This window comes from Tenrec ecaudatus, chromosome 7 (assembly GCF_050624435.1).
Source record: "Tenrec ecaudatus isolate mTenEca1 chromosome 7, mTenEca1.hap1, whole genome shotgun sequence".
Classification (NCBI taxonomy): domain Eukaryota; kingdom Metazoa; phylum Chordata; class Mammalia; order Afrosoricida; family Tenrecidae; genus Tenrec; species Tenrec ecaudatus.
In genome coordinates, this window is record NC_134536.1 from 32,415,721 (window position 1) to 32,434,022 (window position 18,302).

An 18,302-nucleotide genomic window follows, 5' to 3' on the forward strand; every position below is an offset into this window, starting at 1 on the left:
GGGAACTCACAGGGGCAGTTCTACCTCTCATATGGGGTCTCTAAGAGATGGTATTGACTCAATGGATTTTTCCCCCTTTTAAACCTATTTTAATGGTGAACCAGGAGCCCTGGCGATGTAGTGGTTACGTGTTGGGTGCGATCCTCATGGTCGCTAGTTCGAAAACACCAGCAGCTTCGAGGGAGAAAGACGGGGCTTTGTAGTCCAGTAAACAGTTACAGTCTCTAAAACCCACAGCGGTTTTGTCAGCACTGACTAGATGGCAGTGAGTTTTGTTGTTTTTAATGGTGAAACAGCAGCAACATTGGCCCCTTTTCCACCATTGCAGACTCCTCTTCATTTCCAGCAACTATAGAGCCCCTTCCTTCTCTTTTAAGCAAGTTTGTGGGCATATGTGTAAAACCACATCCGGGTAGAAATGCAAATTCAAAATTCAGCGATAAGTGAAGAGGGAGAATCCCTATCATTTCCTCTCTGACTACTAAGTTGTTGTAACCAAAATGTGCTTACGGGACATGATACCAATGTCATCCTCTGGGGCCTTTGTTTTCTGGTTCCAGACATTGCAGTGGTGGAGATGAGCGACGCCTTCCGGCAGCCCTCCCTCTTTTACCACCTGGGCGTGAGAGAAAGCTTCAGCATGGCCAACAACATCATCCTCTACTGTGACACCAACTCAGACGCCCTGCAGTCCCTGAAGGTACCTCCCTTGCTTCCTCAGCGGTTTGTCCCAGCACGGCCTTTCAGGGTACCTGGGTGTCCACAAATACCCATGGAACTTACGCTTGTGAAGGTGTCAGATCTCACACAAGAGCTTCGACCTTTTCAGCTACTGGGTTTGATAATGCATTCTCACACAGAACTTGTATCATGTTCATGATTAAAGGCTTTATTAAGGAAGTGGACAGGCAAGAGTTCAGGAGACAAATACTCAAGATACAGGCCATTCAGCCAGGACATGTAATGAAGGTCTTCTGGGCTGCTGATAAATGGCCAGAGGACAGGCCACTCGACGGTACCTCTCAGCTCCAAGGCAGGCAGCTTTAGCTCCAAGGGCCAGACCCCAGCTCCCCAATTTAAGTGTCCTGAGGCACCACACTCTAGCAAGCCTCCATGTGGAGGGACTCAGCTCCGTTTCTGGGCAGTCACAAGACTCGACCTCCTACCCCAAAGTATTCCGCTCTGCTTGCACTGTGGGCTGGGAAGTCCACCGCTCTCGCAAGCTCTGGTTCTGCTGCTGCTCCATCTTTGTCACTTCTCAGGGATCAAAGCTGTTTTTGGATCAAGGAAGTTCACTGTTCAGGGATCTCAGGGTCCAGAGGACATGCTCTACACTTGTCTTTACATGGGGTTTCCAAGACTGCAAATCTTCATGGGAAGTCCGCCTCATCTTTCTCCTGCGAGCCACTACTGGGTTGGAACTGTTGACCTTGCTGTTCACAGCCCAACACCTCCCCCGCAGACTGCAAGGCTCCCTAGAAAGCCCTCCTGGGCAGTTCCACGCAGTCAAATGTGCCCACTGTGGGTTGGACATGGACTCAACAGCACCAGTGCAAAACACCGATGATGCCATCTTTGCCGACACCACTCCTGTTTTCCCTCTAGTTTTTCTTTATTAAAAGAAGAAAGTGCTTTGATTTACCTGTGACAGGGGCCAACCAATTTTTGAGACAGAAGAGCCAATCCTGTCCTGCCCACAATTTAAAAATTATTTAAAAGCCATAAATATATTTTTATAAACAAATGAAATCACCATTATCTGATTAATATTCTTTAAATAAAACCATAACAGCTTCATTTTCAATTTTACTTCAGAGCCACTTATACCTACCAAAAGAGCCCCATAAGGTATGAGAACCTCAGTTTGTTGACCCCTGATCTATGATTATATACATATACACATTTATATTTTATTCATTTTATTGGCAGCTCGTACAACTCTTATCACAATCCATGCATCCATCCATTGTGTCAAGCACATTTGTACATTTGTTGCCTTCATCATTTTCAAAACATTTTCTTACTACTTGAGCCCTTGGTATCAGCTACATGTTTGATGTGTACAACTGAGTGAGCTCAACCACATTGCCCCTGTGCAGCCAAGGCCAGTGCCCTTTGCCAAATGCCCCATCCCCATTCACAGAGAACACACCGCTTCCTACACAGCTGTGCCCTCGCTCCACACTCGTAACCACTGTGACTCTCTATACCTTCACGATTTCCCTGCCTCATGCTAGCAAGATCCCAGTGTCTGTGATTGTTTGATTTCTTCAGCATTGTTGGCAAGGTTCCGTTATAAAGGACAGGTGATAGAAACCTCCAGAATGTGTCTACAGAATCCAACCTGCCTTCATTGCATTATCTCCATTACTCAGAGCTCACGGGTTGGCAGGCACTTCCTGCACTCAAGAAGGATGCCTAAAATGCTTTCTCCAGGCCAAGGATTTTATGCTCTGTGCTCTCTAAACTCCTGCCGAGCTGAATAGGATCCATTTCTATGTATGAAGCTTCCAGCCAGCTGCAGGTGGCTTTTTTTCCCTTTTAAAATCATTTTATTGGGAGCTTGTACAACTCTTATCGCAATCGATCCATCCATTGTGTCAAGTACATTTGTACATTTATTGCCATCATCATTCTCAAAACATTTGGTTTCTACTTGAGCCTTTGGTATCAGCTTCTCATTACCCCCTCCCTCCTCCTCGACTTTTTTTTTTCATCTGTATCTTCCAGTTCCCAAATCAGAGCCAATGCAGGGATGAGCAGGCCGAGAATCCAGTCATATTTCTCATTGATATATGAAGATGCCTAACCCAAAATTCATGTGAAAAAAATTTTAAGTCTTTTGTTTTTATCTGCATCTCTTAAGCATGCGTGAGGTTCTCGGACAAACCTGCAGTATCTCATCCCAGCTACATTTGCTGCATGGCAGCCATTGTGCTGGGGGTGGGGGTGGAGGTAAGCATATCCCTTTCTAAGAGAGTTGCTCATATTATACTCTGCCTAAATCTGTTTTGAATTGGAATAACCCGTTTAGAAACTCCTACTTAAAAGCCACCTAAATTACACTTTTAATGAATATATCACAGGCTATTTGTGTGTGGTGGTTATATATATATATATATATATATATATATATATATATATATATATATATATATATATATATACACAAACACATATATAACATTTCCACTTCAACATTGTTTAGGTTTATAATTCAAGGATACTAATTGTGTTACGGAGCCCTGGTGGCGTAGTGGGTTATGCACTGAGTGACTAACAGCAGGGTTAGCGGTTTGAATCCACCAGCTGCTCTGCAGGAGAAAGATGAGGCTTTCTGCTCCCGTAATCCTTTTCAGTCATGGAATTCCACAGGGACAGGTCTGCTCTGTCCTGTAGAGTCTGTCTGAGTCATGGCTGACTCGATGATAGTGCGTTTTTGAGTTTTGGCATCGCATTAATCATGCTGCCAACCATCCCCTGTAGTATGCATCACCACGTTTACATCACCCCAAACAGACTCAACGGCTCCAAGCTCAACACCTCTGTAACTGTGTCATTCTAAAGAAACACTTTGATAGGCTGCTACTTTTAGCATGTGTTAGTGATTGATAAAGAAGTGTGATGACTTACTCTTGCTCGTCTTCATTTTTCTCAGGATTAAATTTATTTTGAAAAGGCTGGGTTGTGTCAGAGACTTCTCAATCTTTGTGGTTTTTATTCTCACCCTGCTGCTTTCTGGAAATTTAACTACCTGGTCGCTCTTTGTTAGGAGACATCTGTATGGGATGACAAGCCTGGCCAGGTTTAATGGCTGCAGTGCCCCTCTGTATGGGAGTGTTCTTGACTAAAGAAGCTGTTTAAAATGGCAAGCAGTCTCTACAACACGCTTTGTCTTGAAAACAATAGCTGCTTATCCGTGAGTGCTCACTCTTTGCTAGGCACCAAGAGTTTCACTCATATCCCCACTTGCACTTAGTTCAGAGTGGCGCCAGGCGAGGGATTACTGAATCACCGTTTTAGAGAACGGCAAACAGCAGTTCAAAGAACTCTCATTGTTTGCTCAAGGCGATAGAGCTGGTAAAAGCTGGGTCCAGAGCTGTGTGGCTCTAAAATCCATGCTCCTTACCCGCTGACTGTATTCCTCGGTAGGTCTAATTCCAGGCGTATTGCACAGGTCTGTCTGGTGCTCATTTAGCACAACCCCACCCTGCGGACCTTTCCTCCACCCTCTCCATGTGCGCTTCACGTGTGTCCGAGTAGAGCTCTGTGCCACTGGAATATTAATAGCTGTTTTTTCAGAAGTCAGTGGGCAGGCCTTTCTTTCGAGGCACCAACCCTGTGCTTCGCAGCCAAGTCCATCAACTAAACCATCCAGGCACTGCTTTCTTTACAAGGTTAAGTCAGAAAGTATTGCTCTGAGCTGTCCATCCAAACAACACGTGGTTGAATACACTCCGCAATCTGCAGACGGCTGCAGACACGTCTTCTCAGTCAGACACTGGTTTTAGTTTCATTCGGGTGCCTTCGAAATGAAACACAAAAATGTCCAATCAGAACCCTGGCTTCTGAGAGAATCTGCTGGGCCAGGTACATTCGAGGGAGAGCGGACAGCTCCGATGGTTATGGTGGCTGATTTGGGAGGATCTCAAAGGGCTCATGTTGGTAGATGTTCTCAAAGGACCGGGTGATCCCAGAGGTTTATGATGAAGACATTCATGCTCCAGTGAGGGAAAGGCCAGGAAAGTTGCCCCAAGGAAGGTTTTGTCCACATCATGACCATTCTTCTGCTGACTCTTCGAGGGTAGCCGCAGCTGCCCTGTGAGCATGGGGCATGGAGCAGGGAACTCCCTCCCTGGACAGCCTTGATCTTGCCCCTCTGGACAGGGTGTTGATACAAAGACGCAGAGAACTTCTCAGAGGACCATGCTTTGAGTCCTTTGTGAGGGCCTTAAAACTCTAGGGATCTTACAACTGCCATTTTTATGCGGTTTAAATGGAAGCGCATAGAGTTCTTTGGGGAAGGTTAGAAAGAAGCACCATCTTCAGAAATACATAGATCCAGATGTACATGATGCTGAGAATCAATAACTTCACACCTTGAGGTATTTGTTTAATAAAGGTTTCCGTGCTTTTGTATAGCAATGCCTTTTGATAGAGCCTTTTACTTGAGCTTAGCTGTTTCTTTATTTAGCCTGTTTCCAGGCAAGCAGGCCAGGGTGACTGGCTGCAGAGGGCAGAGATATCGGAGTGGGAAGTCATTATTTCCAGCCTCACAGCCTCCTGAGTTCCCCAGAAGTTCCTGAGAACCGCTGCTGCGGAGAAAAGTCTGGATGTGCTTTAAGCCGCTAGCCTCTCCTGCGGTTATTAGTCCCTTTCTTGGTTCCCACCATCTCCCACAAGAAAGGACGCGACTGCGAAAGAAAGGAGGACCAAAGCTATCTGCAAAGAGCATATTTTGTAAGGATTAGTCAAATGAAATAAAAATGAAATCCCAACCCTCTCCCCTCCCCCCCCAAAATTGCTATTCTTGTCACCGATCTAGCTTCACTAGGGTCAGTTCTTTGGACACTCAGAACAACTGCCGCGTCCGTGGTACTTTCAGTCCCTATTTTTTGTTCAAGAGGAGCATTTTCTCTTCAACAGGTTATTTTTAGGAAGAAATCATGGAAAAATAAATGCAGGTTGATGCTGAAGTTTAACCCCTTGGAGAATAACTGATAGGAACTATCAAAGTGTAGGAAAAAAAAATCTGTGACTGAGTTTTTATTTGAAAATGTATTTAGAATCGAGTCAAGCCATGTGCTTTTATTAAGAGTTGTAGTCATTGTTTTATATCAGGAATTCTGTTCTAGTAAGAATGAGATGTTTTGTTTATCAAAAACAAAAAATCATTATTGCCCCTTTGAGAGAGGGCAGTTGATAAGACGTTCGCTGGTTTTTTCGTTTTGTTTAGTACAGTGCTACAGTTTTCACAACGTTCTTCAGGTCAGTGTCATGAGAAGGTCATGAGAAGGTCATGAGAAGGTCTCGTGTCTTTTTAAAGAGAGTCTATGTTGGGACTTACATGTCCTGCAGATAAGAAAATGCCCAGTAGCAATCCTTTGCTGATTCATTTTCTGCATTGCAGACTCCCTCCCCTTGGGGTCTCTCAGTGAAGGGGAGTCTTGTGGACCCTGTGAGCTGCGTGGCAGAGCAGGGTGCGGCGGCGCAGGTGCAGGCAGTTCCCTGAAAGGCCTGGGACAAGGGCATGGCGGCTGCTGGGAAGAGTGAGGGTCTGGTGACTAACTCACGTGGGATTTCAGCGCAGATGCTTGGGATCGCCTGCTCCCCGACATAGACTCCTCTAACAAACAATGCAAAAGAGAAGGGTGAAATCGTTCTTCCTACCATAAGAAAACCAACAACCCCACACCCTGATAATTCCTAGGGCCGGGCGGGGGCGAGTGGGAGATGAGCACCTGCTAGTGGGGCTGCATCTCTCCCCCAAGGAGCAGCTGGTAGGTTTGAACCAGCACTTCCCCAGGTTCCCCATGTGCTCAACAATTCCTTCCATATTTAATTTAAGAATGAGCCTTGTGCATAAGGAATTGTCATCAAGAATGTTTACGTTAAGGTAATTTGAAATAGCCTTTAAAAAAAGGCTGTGAAAAATGATGTGAATAAATATCTTGAGATATTATAGATCACTTAAAGTGAATGAACTTGAGATTGTAATGTATTTCCCTTTGAATACTTCTCACAAAAACAACGTTGAGGAATAAAGTGACAACCACACGTTCAGTTTGATACCATCTACATAAAATGTAATCATTTGTAAGACAGTAATTTGTCCACATCTGTGTGGTGTAGGAGGAACTCCAGTGGCGTAGTGGGTTATGTGGTGGAGAATTAACCGGAAGGTCAGCAGTTCAACTCCACCAGTGGCTCCCATGGGAAAGAGACGTGGCTTTCTGGGTTTAATAAATAAGGTTAATTTTTCAATATGTCAGCCCTATAAATACCAGCAAACATATATTCGTATTTATATATATATGCACATATATGACACATTTTAGAACTAAAACAGCTATTGTTAAAGATTCATTTAGCCTTCCCAACTCTTCCCTTTCTCAGTCTAGCCTTCTCCAGTCATCTGTCCAGTACAGACTGCCAACCTCAGGAGCCCACGGGGGCCGTTCCACCTGTCTACTTGGGTAGTTAGCTACGAGTTGGAATTGCCTTGGTGACACTGACTTTGAGTTTTGAGTGTTATGAAAGAACAGAAGTGTACATGGAAATCATAAATAATAAATCCAGAGACAGTTACCTCTTAGGAAGGTAGGAGTCGAATAGAATTGGGAAGGTTGAGGGAGTCTTCAGTGATTACTATTTTATTTCTAAAGTTAGGCCATAGGTGTGTATTTGTGTGTGTGTGTGTGTGTGTGTGTGTGCCTGTGTGTGTGGAGAGAGAGAGATGTTGGCTGGTTCTTATAGGCCTGACATATTACATAATCAACTTTATTTGTTAAATCACTGTATTACTTGTTATATTTGTAGCCATCAGCATCAATTATACACACATCGGGCATTTGAATCCCCGGGGAGTCTGCGGCTCCTTTTCTCCTCATGTTGTAGGTGTGGCTGAAAACCTTGGGTGTTGCTCCCTCTCCACTCAGCGCCCGGCGAGGCTCTGTTTCTGCCTCATCCGTGCTTCTCTGGAGGTGGATATGCACATTAGTTTGCGGTGACTCAGCTTGTGTGGAAGCGTTGTAATTATGCTAGATTATTGCTTGTTCAAGACATTTAGTTGCATGTTTCTCTTTCACCATTGCTTGAAAAGACGCACTTCACAGATGAGATTTTCTGTAACCGACTCTTCTTTAGGGCCATCTATCTCTGCTGCCCGCTCCTTCAGGTCTCCCTGAACCCGGTGTGTAGATGCGTGCTGACTGAACCCCGGCCACTTCTCTGCCTGTCTAGATTGGATCTCTGGAGGCCGTGAGATGGTCACTGCACAGACCAGCAGTTGTAGCCCTCGTGCTGGACGAGCTCTGCAGAGATCATAAGCCTTGCTGAGCATTTTAAGGGCGAGAGGAATGAAACTCTAAGCCTAGGAGATGAATTGAGCGTCTGATTTGGTGCCTGCCTCCCGTGGATGCTAACTCAATTAATTGCTCCCTGTCCAGTTCACAGGAACTAAGTAAGGGTGACTTGTCTGGGCGTTCATCAGGAGGCCTTGGTGAGTATGTCCACAGTCCGCACATTTTGAAAAATTCAAGTCAGACCAGCTGTCAAGGTCTTTGGGGCAACATGGTAATGAGCGCGTCGACAGTGCCCTGAGCGGCACAGGACTAGAGTGGGAGGCTGTGCCCCTCCTAGTCATGGACCACTGAGCCAGCCCCCTGCCTTTCCGGTTGTTGACACACCGAGTGACAATGACACTGCCTGTGCCCTTTCCACATGGGAGTGTCGGACGAGAATATATGTGTAAACGTCTTTTGGAAAGTAATGAAACGATACAAGCATCATGCCCTTATTTAGCTTTAACCTGTTGCTGGCAAGTCGTGTCCAATCCAGGGCGAGCCCATAAATACAGTAGAACCGCCCATGGGTTTTTCAAGGCTGGGACCTTTTATACCAAATTGCCAGACATTTTTTCCCCAAGGCACCTCAGGGTGGATTCGAACCACCAGTCCTCTGGTTAGGAGTGGAGGGTTTAGCCATTTGTTCCACTCAGGGACTTCTGTTTAACCTGAGTGTCTACCTGTGAAACTAGACCCCTTCCCTTTCAAAGATACCCAAGTATTAAAGGAGACTTAGCAAATGCATACTTTGGGAACCCATTGGATCACATTTGGCAGCATACAGAAGATCTTATGTGATCTGTTATGTGCCCTGGCAAACAGTACTTGTAAAACTAGCCGAACATCTCATTAATTAAAAAAAATAGTTTTTTAATAAACAAAACAGTCTTTTTCGTCATCAAGATTTTAATATCACATTTAATTAAAGTAAGCTGAAATAAAATTCCAGTTATTATCTGCCCTGGATTTAATCTGTTTCCATACAGCATCCTTTGCCACCCACTTCAAAGAGTAACAAATGCAAGGACTCTTCAAAGAGTGAGTGGGAAAATCCCATCATCTTTTAATTCCACAACCTTTCTTAAGTGGTCACCCAGTCTCTCTCCCACTCTTTGTCTCTCAGCCACATGGTCCCTCGGCCTTGGCCTCCACGGGCCAGGCAGCCAGCCCACCTGTTACTTTGTAGCGCGGTTTCCATGGCCTCCGGCCAGATGAGGAGACTGTACTGCATGGTGTCGCCGCTGCTCCTTGGAGTCCCTGTGCCCATGAGTGATGCACGGAGCTGCACTCGGGCCTCCACCGCTTCAGGCCAAGATCTTGAAAGTGCTCGTTCTTGGTCCCCGGGGTTTCTCTCTTGTCGACTCCTGCTTCAAAGATGGCTCATCCTTACAGCCAAAGGGCTGGTCATGAAAACAGACTGATCCCTTCCCTTAGTGTGCATAGTCCCTCCCAAACTTTTGGTGGGAGTTACAGATATATGGGTGGAAGAGCCATAGTAAGAAATTTCACTCCACTGCTTACATGCATGTAGAATTCAGTCTGCTTAGCGGGGAGAAAGAAGCTCCATGCTGATAGATGGCTGTCGGCATGTACAGAACACGGTCAAGAGTATCCCCCTGGGCTTCCGATACAAGATGAGGTCCCTGCATGTTCACACCCCCATCAGCATTATCCTTTGGGAGAGCAGGCCTTTGGCGGCATCAGAAACTTCTTAGATGTTCGGTTCAGTATCTCAAGCCCAGAAAGGTGAGTTATTCTTGAAGGAGATGACATGGGATTTAACGGCCTCAGTTCATCAAGCCACAACAATTAAAAAGCAAGAATAGCAGAAAATGTGGATAATATCTATGTAGCTGAAGAGAACCATTCAACAGACCGATGATTAAGATCTAAGAATGGTCCTGCTATAGAGATGACACGAGAAGATTCTGAAAACTTTACCGGCAAACGTTTGATACAACAAAATTTGTCTGTATTACCAAAAAAGGTAGTCTAACGATTTATGAACCGGAAGCATTGGCCTTGCCCACTGTGCTAGTCTAGGTTGACTAGAGAAATAAATCCATAGACACTGACATGTGTGAGAGAGAGCTTTGTATCAAAGAACAGTAGCACATTGAGGAAACATCCCAGCCCAGTCCAGGTCAAGTCCGTAAGTTCAGTATTAGCCTATGTGTCTGATACCCGTCCATAAATTATTCTTTAGACTCAGCACATGTAGTGATGCTGAAAGCAGGAAGATCACAGGTCAGTGGGTTGAAAGTTTTGTGGGTGCATCACAGCGCTGGCCTCCACGTGGCTCCTCCAGCCCAGGGCTCTCACTGCCATCAGCTTGGCTCCATGTGGCTTGTCAACAGGGAAGTGAAGCAGAGTGTGTGTTCCGCCTCCAGGGAGGAAGACAGGAGTTTCTAGAGACATCATTGGCTGTGCCCTAATTGACATGCTAGACTCCACCCCTTCACTCCGGTTGATGGAAGGTTATGTAACTGCCACACCCCTTTTAATGGCACAGCCTCAAATTGCTCACTTACTTATGGCCAATGATGGATTCATGAGCTGTATAATCTCTTGGTTCAACGTCACCATCATGAATTCTTTTTATCATTACTTTATTGAACAATATTTTCCCATTGAGGGAAGAAATAATCAGTTTTTAAACCTGTAAATCTTAATATTATTTCATATCAGTAATCTTTCTGTTACATTCATTTCAGAAATGATATAACTTATCTAAGACATAAACATTTGTGGTAGTCTGGATAGACTAGAGAAACAAATCCACAGAAACTCATATATGTATGAGAGAGTTCTATATAAAGGGTAAGTGTACATTAAGAAAGCATCCCAACTCAGTGCTGTCCAAGCCCATAAGTCCAACATTAGCCCCATGTCCAACACCAATCCACAAAGCCCTCCTCCAACTCACAAAACACACACAATGACACTGACTGCAGGAGGAAAGCCGAGTCGGTGAGCGTGTAAGCATCTCAGCGCTGGCAGGGGTCTCCAAACCCAGGGCTGCATCAGGGTAGGTCCATGTGGCTTCTCCTCAGGGATGTCTTGCAGGCCCAGCTGAAGCAGGGCCATTTATCTCTCCGCCCTTCAATTAATCCCACATGTGTTTATCGACTGGGTTGGCACAATAAACCTTAACTATCTCAACATTCTGTCTCAAATTGGGGAAAGAAGGAGAAAAGAAAGCAAAACAGGAAGGCAAGAAAATCCCAGGGAAGAGCAATAAGAAATAACAAATGCAAGCCCTGCTTCTTGAAGATGTTCTCTGAAAATGCCAGAACTTACTAACTGGGGAGAGTAATTTATTGAACAGTTGATTTGCCAGTTGTCGACTTCTGGAAGTTTAGAAAGATTCCAAGACTTTCCTAAGGCCAGTATTTATGTGACAGCAGTATTATCTCTTCTAAGGGGTGCTTTGTGGCCTGGGCCAACTGTTCCCTTGCTTTGCTTCCTAAGCCTTCCCTCGCCCTCTTTTTCCCTTTCTTACTACTGTTTTGTCAGGGGGAAAGAGACATCTGTAGTGCACGGCGAATGGGCGATGTCATCACGATCGAGCCATTTGTATGGACGATTGTCACAGCCCCATAGCTTGAGTTCCTGAAGGAGTGAGACGGAAAACCTGGGACTCAGGATATGTTGGTCTAGAAGCCCTCTGACTTTCACGCTAGTGGTGCAAGGCTTGCTGAATTTGATTTCTCTTTGGCCTCTCTGAAAGAGATGCTGCTTTAGAAGTTGGTCTTTGTGACATTGTAGTTCATCAACCTTTTAGAATGCGTCCTTAAAATTATTATCGAGCTTAAAATAGAATTTAGTGTACGGAAGTTTGTTTTACCTGTAACTGTTCACAAGACAGATCTTTTCTAAAAAGACATACCTGCCACTGACTACTAGAGCCCAATTAGACGTTGCAGAAGGAAACAGCTAGTGCCAAAGAAGAGGGAAGTAATGATCGCAAGGACTGCGCAGCACAAGGTGAAGTGCGTGCTGAGGAGCTTTGTCAAATGCTGTCTGGATACAATGTCTCCGGGCAGCAGCCCAGCCCAATGTAAACTTTTGTCTTAAACCAAAAGCCTCATTGCCACCGAGCTCATGCCTAGCACAGCGGCCTCTGAGTTTCTGAGACCCTAACTCTCAGCAGGCAGAGGAAGCCCGTCTTTCTCCCATGGGGTGGGCGGTGTCTTTGAAGTGCTAACTCAGGATCACAGCCCAGTGCGCAACCACCATGCCCCCAGGGCTCCCTGGCTATGTGGTGATGCTCTGCTAGAAAATAGCACCCATGGCTGACTAGTCAACAGACACGGTCCCTCTCGCAGGTTTGCAGCGCAGGAGCCTGAAGGTGTTTGCTTCCCTTCAGCCTCGGCAGTGCCAGGGTCCTTGGCAGAGTGGCATGTGTCTTGGCAGCAATCTTCCCCTGAGTTTAGGAAGCTCCCAGAGCAGGGTCCCGGGGTCCAAAGGACACGCTCGGTTCCTCTATTTGGCGCTTCTTTCTTGATGGTAGTGGGTCTCTCTCTCTGCCCTCTTTTGCACCTTTCGTCTCCTGGAAGGTAAAAGCTGATGGGGGCCACACCCCAGGGAAGCGCTGTACCCCACATTAGGGTGGGATCTGGTGACGGGTGTTATGTCCCACCTGAATCTCCTTCCAGCTGCCTGGCTGATCACATCAGGTCCCCTCTTGGGGCATGATTACCCCTTGTGGAGCAGCTAATCATGGCCCAGCCACGCTGACACATTTGGGCAGTGGCCCAATTCAATCCATGGCATGCGTTGTCTACCTTAAAGGCTCAGCTGCTAACTGGAGGTTAATGGTTTGAACCCACCAGGGAGCTCTGGGGGAGGCAGACCTGGCAATCGGGTCCTTAAAGACCGCAGCCAGGAAACCCTCGCAGCATTTCCGCGCTGCTCCAGGGGCATGCTCCGAGCTGGAAGGACCCCCTGGCCCCTAGCAACGACGATCTACTTATTTCAGAGTCCGCTCACGCAGGCATGCTCATTTAAATATGACACCATGGCAGTGAGGCGGGAGAAGAAGGGACTTGGGAGTTTCTTTGAGGGTTGTGTTCCAGCACCTCGGGGTGACCCTGAAGGGCAGAGCAGAGCGCCCTAGGATTTTGCAGCTGTACCTCTGCAGCTGTGCACCTGACTTGCTGCCACAACTTCACACCAGCGGCTCTGCTTCCCCCTTTTCTCTAGCTGAATTTTCCTAAGTTTCAGGGACACAACTTTTTCCTATTTTGGAGACATTCATTTATTTATCTTTAAGACAACTTGCCCCATCTCCCCGAGTTACATTGTCCCAAATAATCTTTGTCTTCCCTTTGACTGAGAATTTGATTGCCGAGTACTTAAAAAACAGAAAAATTGAAACACATTTTTGGTGTGTTTCTGGTATAGTCAGTGAATGTGTTTGCCCAAAGATCCCTGAAGACTTCAAACAAGTGGGATGTTGTGGTGTGATGATGTAATACACTGGGCTTTAAGAGGGGGTACCCCCAAAAACAAAATTCCTACTAAAAAAAAAAGCTATTTTGTTGTTTGGTCTTTTTTAACCAAACACCTTATCACCTTCAAAGTACTCTCCATTACACTTACTACATTTGTCAAATCTGCAATTCCATCTTGGAAACATTTCTCAAACTCATCTGTGTGGATGACTGACAGCACCTCCCTCGTTTTTTTCTTTACCTCTTTTACGTTGTCAAATCACTGTCCTTCCATGTCGCTCTTCATTTGTGGAAACAAAAAGAAGTCACATGGAGCAAGGTCAAGTGAGTAAGGTGCTTGGGCAAGAGAGGCATGCTGTTTTTTGCCAAAAACTGGTGCACTGAGATGATGCATTGTTGTGGTGGCAAAACCAGTGCCCCGTCTGCCACAAATCAGGCCAATTTTGTCACAGAGTGGTATGCAATCTTTTCAGAACCTGTGAATAGAAAGCTTGATTAACAGTCTGACCTGGTGGAATGAACTCCAAATGCACTATGAGTGGACATTTTTGTCCCTTCGGGAAGTTGGCAGGTGTCCAGACGAGGTTTGTCATCAGTTGACATTTCACCATTTTTGAAAAGAGAAAACCACGCACACACTTGAGTTTTTCCCATAGTGCTGCCCCTGTAAGCTGTGTTCATCGTCACAACGGTTTCTGTGGTACTTTTCCTGAGCAGGAAAACAAAATTTCACAGCTACAGGGTGTTCTCTCAAATCAACCATCACAAAAAACGAGGTTTGAGCAAAACTGCTTTCACAAAAATATTCACTGTGACCAGAGAGAACCTTCCCAGGCAACGCCACTGGGTGCACTAATTCAGAGCGAGCTGCTTAATGCTTGCTTAATGATAAAAATCCATACTACAAAAACTCCGCTCTGCCCAGAGCAATTCTGTTTTTTTTTGGGGGGGGGGGGGTTACCCCTCATATGTTGATTTTATCTTTTCAAGTATAGGCATTTTGTACCATTTGTGTAATGTGGCATTTAGCAGTTGTGGGAAGCAACAACGGAGAGCCATATCTGACCTCCTCTGTTTCCCTGTTGCCATGAGACAGGCAGGGGCCAGACAAGCCTCCGTGGTCCAGCCTTCTTCACCTATTCTGACACCAAACATTCCTCCCACACCACTCTGCACTGATGCTGGGTGTGATGATTCATTGCAGTGGCCACCCAGAACCCACAGCCAATACTCACAATTAAGGGGGTTTCTTAGGGAAGTCAGTAGGTTACCACAGGTCAGGATCAGCAAACAGTAAGAGTTCACCATTGATCTCCGCTGCCAGCAGCCAAATCTCTCTCCGCCTCTTAGCCATGCACTAGCCGAGCTTGTGCTGCAGCCCCTGTGCAGTGATGTGCACATTTTCCCCGAACCAGCCCTTTGCTTTTCCTAGGTGCCCAGTCTGGACCCACCCCTGCCGGCATTCCCTTTGCAGGTCCTCTTGTCCCCATGGCTCATCCCGAGTGCCATCTTCTGGGGTGCCTTCCTAGGTGCCCTCAATCTGTAGTAACGTTTTCTTTCTCTGGGAAACCACAGCCCCTGCCCCCGACTTGATAATAGTGTTTCTTTTTAAATGTGTCCATACCCTTTTATCAGTCCATCAGAAGGTCTTGATAGAGTTATCAGTTAGGATTGTACATGGGTCTCAAAATGACCCAGGACAATACTTTTCTTTATAAAAGTTTCATCGATTCCTCTGTTATCATCAAATATTCAAAAATCTTACTGCTCTGAGCCAAAGCCTTCACTGGTTTTTCTTGGCTCCTCTGCTCAGGTCCAGCCCCAGTCCTGGGCTGAAGGAGGCCGCCAGGCAGCAGGGCCTGACATCACCACTCTCTTACCCCGCTGGACCAGGTCCTCTTTTTAGCCAACAGACCCACCTTTGAGACACCACGAATGCCTTCCATTTCCTGTTTCCATGACAACATACATGCTATCTTTTCTGCTCTGTCGACCTGTTTTCTCCTTTCTCAATGAACTGTCCCACCTCAGTGAAATCCAATTCCTCTATTCTTTCTAGATCATTTCCCCAAGCTCTCTTCCCTTTAGCCTCTAGGAATCCTGTCTAAGCCAGCTTCCTGAGTCCTGACCTCGAGTTGAGCCTGGTGGTCCACTTTGGAAAACCAGGCATTGAAACCCCTGTGGTGAACAGTGTGCAGAGGCCCAGAATTAGAAAACCAGCCTCATCTTACATGCTGTCAGGAGAGACCCGTCCCTGGAAAAGGACCCCATGCTTGGTCAAGTGCATCAACAAAGAGGAAGGCCCTCAACACGATAGATTGGCACCGCGGTTGCAGCGATGGGCTGAGGCGCAGGACCGTGCAGTGCTTTGTTCTGTCATGCATGGGGGCGCTGTGAGTCGGAACGGACTCGATGGCACCCGACAACAGGAACAGCAGCAGCCTGGTGCACAGTTATACTCCGACCCAAAAGCATCTGCTCTCTTTTTTACTGTGTGTCAGACGCGACATGGCTTCATTTCATCCATGACCCAGAAGGTGGTACCGTTGCCCACTGTCCTGCACTGATCTCATCTGAGTCCTCTGTGCGCGTGATGCCCAGGGCTGGGGTTTCTGGAGGTCCCCACCCACCAGGGCTAAGGGGTGGTGCGTATCCCCTCCCAGGGTGTGAGTGAGGTGGTGCTTGGGGAACAAACAAACAACAAAACTGTTTGGAACCTTTCCCCAAAGATATTGTTGCCCATCGTTGCCGATCGCTTAGCTCTTTAGCATGAATATCGGATCACTTAATTCTGCAGCACGAATATTCAGCAGAATGGATTCTCAGATTAGTCAGTTTGGGAATTTTCCGTGTGTGCTCTTTTCCTTCAACCACAGACGACGCGTTCTCCTGTCAGATTATAAACGTCTCCAATGCAGGAACGCCTTCTTCACTGTGAAGTCTCTAAGTGTTCATAAAATGGTGAAGGACCACTTTCCCACATAGAACAGTTTGATCAAGATTAGTTAATTGGGGAGGCTGCCCGGGATGGCGGTGTCCAGCGGGGCCGTGCACAGCGTGCTGCCGGGGCAGAGCCGGACTGAGCCACGGTCCGGGCTGTGGGGGTTCCGCGCTGGCGCGCGACGGTCACCCCGAAAGGCAGAGCCCAGGAAAATATTTGGATTGATCGTTTGCCACCCATCAAGAGTACAGACGTGTTTCCATCCTTTCCTTCTGTAAGCTGCCACCATGACGCTGACCCGAGGGTCCTTCACCTACTCCAGTGGGGAGGAGTACCGTGGCGAATGGAAGGAGGGCCGTAGGCATGGCTTTGGCCAGCTGCTGTTTGCGGACGGTGGCACCTACCTGGGCCACTTTGAAAACGGGCTGTTTAATGGCTTCGGGGTCTTGACCTTCTCAGATGGCTCAAGGTATGAGGGGGAGTTTGCCCAGGGAAAGTTCAATGGCGTCGGGGTCTTCGTTCGGCACGACATGACCTTTGAAGGGGAGTTCAAAAACGGCAGAGTGGATGGTTTTGGGCTGCTGACTTTCCCTGACGGCTCTCACGGGGTCCCCCGCAACGAGGGCCTGTTTGAGAACAACAAGCTGCTGCGCCGAGAGAAGTGCTCAGGGGTGGTCCAGCGGGCACAGGGCGCCTCCAAGTCAACCCGGAGCCTCACTGCCTGACGGGGCCTGGGCTCCCACTGGCAAGCGGAGGGCAAAGCAAAGGCCCCAGCAGTTCCCTGGAGTTGGACCGATGGACCGACCCATGGGCTGGCAGCCCTGTGACGTAGGTGCCCATCACCTGCCGGTCAGGAAGTTGCCACCCACAGAAAAGACACAAGGAGCCTGGCCCAGAGAGCCGGCGGCCCCTGTTCCCAGTTCTGCCCCTCCGTCTGTAAGTAGCCCAGATGTGCGTGTGTAGACGACAGAGGCACCTCCTGCTCTCACCTGTTGGTCCCCTTCTGTCCCCCAAACCTTGGGTTACCGAGGGTGGGCCCCATGCTGCCTCCACGTCATCATCTGCCTGGTTGTGCCCAATGTCTTCACCCTGCCCACATTAGGGGCAGAGCGTCCTGGCTCCAACTCCGGGCTAGTGCTTTGGGCTGCCCTGGAGAAGTAATAGAAAAAGAGGGTGGAGGTGGGGGTAACTTCGTACCCCATGGTGAAGTCCCCAGTCAGAGCTGCCCGGTCTGGGGGGCCTCATGCACGACTGGTGGGAATCCTGGCTCCACACCCTCTACCTTGTCTGCAGCACTGGTCCTCGTTTGCGTCTGCGCCTCGGGAGGGCTCTGTAGAGTGCAGTTTCCTCTCCACCCACTGTACAAGCCGCCTTCCTTACTGGGATTCCAGCAGAGAACCCCCAGCCGGGCCTCCCTTCCTCCTTCGACGTAGCAGGGTCCCTTTACAGGATGTCCATATCTTTCAAAGGCGAGGGGAAGGCCACTACAGGCCACGCCTTGGGGAGGGCTTGGTCTCATACAGTTCCTTCCTGGGTGCCCGACAGGTCACACCAACCTCAGCCCCCTGAGATTTAGGTGGAGCTGGCCATGTTGGGCCTGCCGTGAACTTTGAGGACCCCCGGCTCACTGCATCGAGCCCTGGCCATCAGGCCCAGGGACCCAATCACTTCACGTTACGTCTCAGGACCTGTGGTTACGTGGTGACCAGACCTGCCCCCTCACCCCTGTAGCCTCACTCTGAACGTCTCTTCAGCCGTTGTGTGGAATTCAGCCGTGTACCTATGTGTAACCTCCAAGCTGTACTGTTGGTACGGAATAAACGAGTCTCCAGAAAAAAA

General features: G+C 47.6%; 1 protein-coding gene and 1 pseudogene across 1 annotated transcript in view; both read left to right on the plus strand.

Moving 5' to 3' along the window:
- The window catches only part of MAP3K5 (mitogen-activated protein kinase kinase kinase 5), a 233,375-nt gene that overhangs the window by 79,700 nt on the left and 135,373 nt on the right, over positions 1-18,302 (plus strand). Inside the window, exon 2 of the mRNA XM_075554484.1 lies at positions 561-700. Within this exon, the coding sequence (XP_075410599.1) occupies positions 561-700 (140 nt within the window). The remainder of the gene's footprint in view (positions 1-560; positions 701-18,302) is intronic.
- On the plus strand, positions 16,551-18,290 carry LOC142453302 (MORN repeat-containing protein 4 pseudogene; annotated as a pseudogene).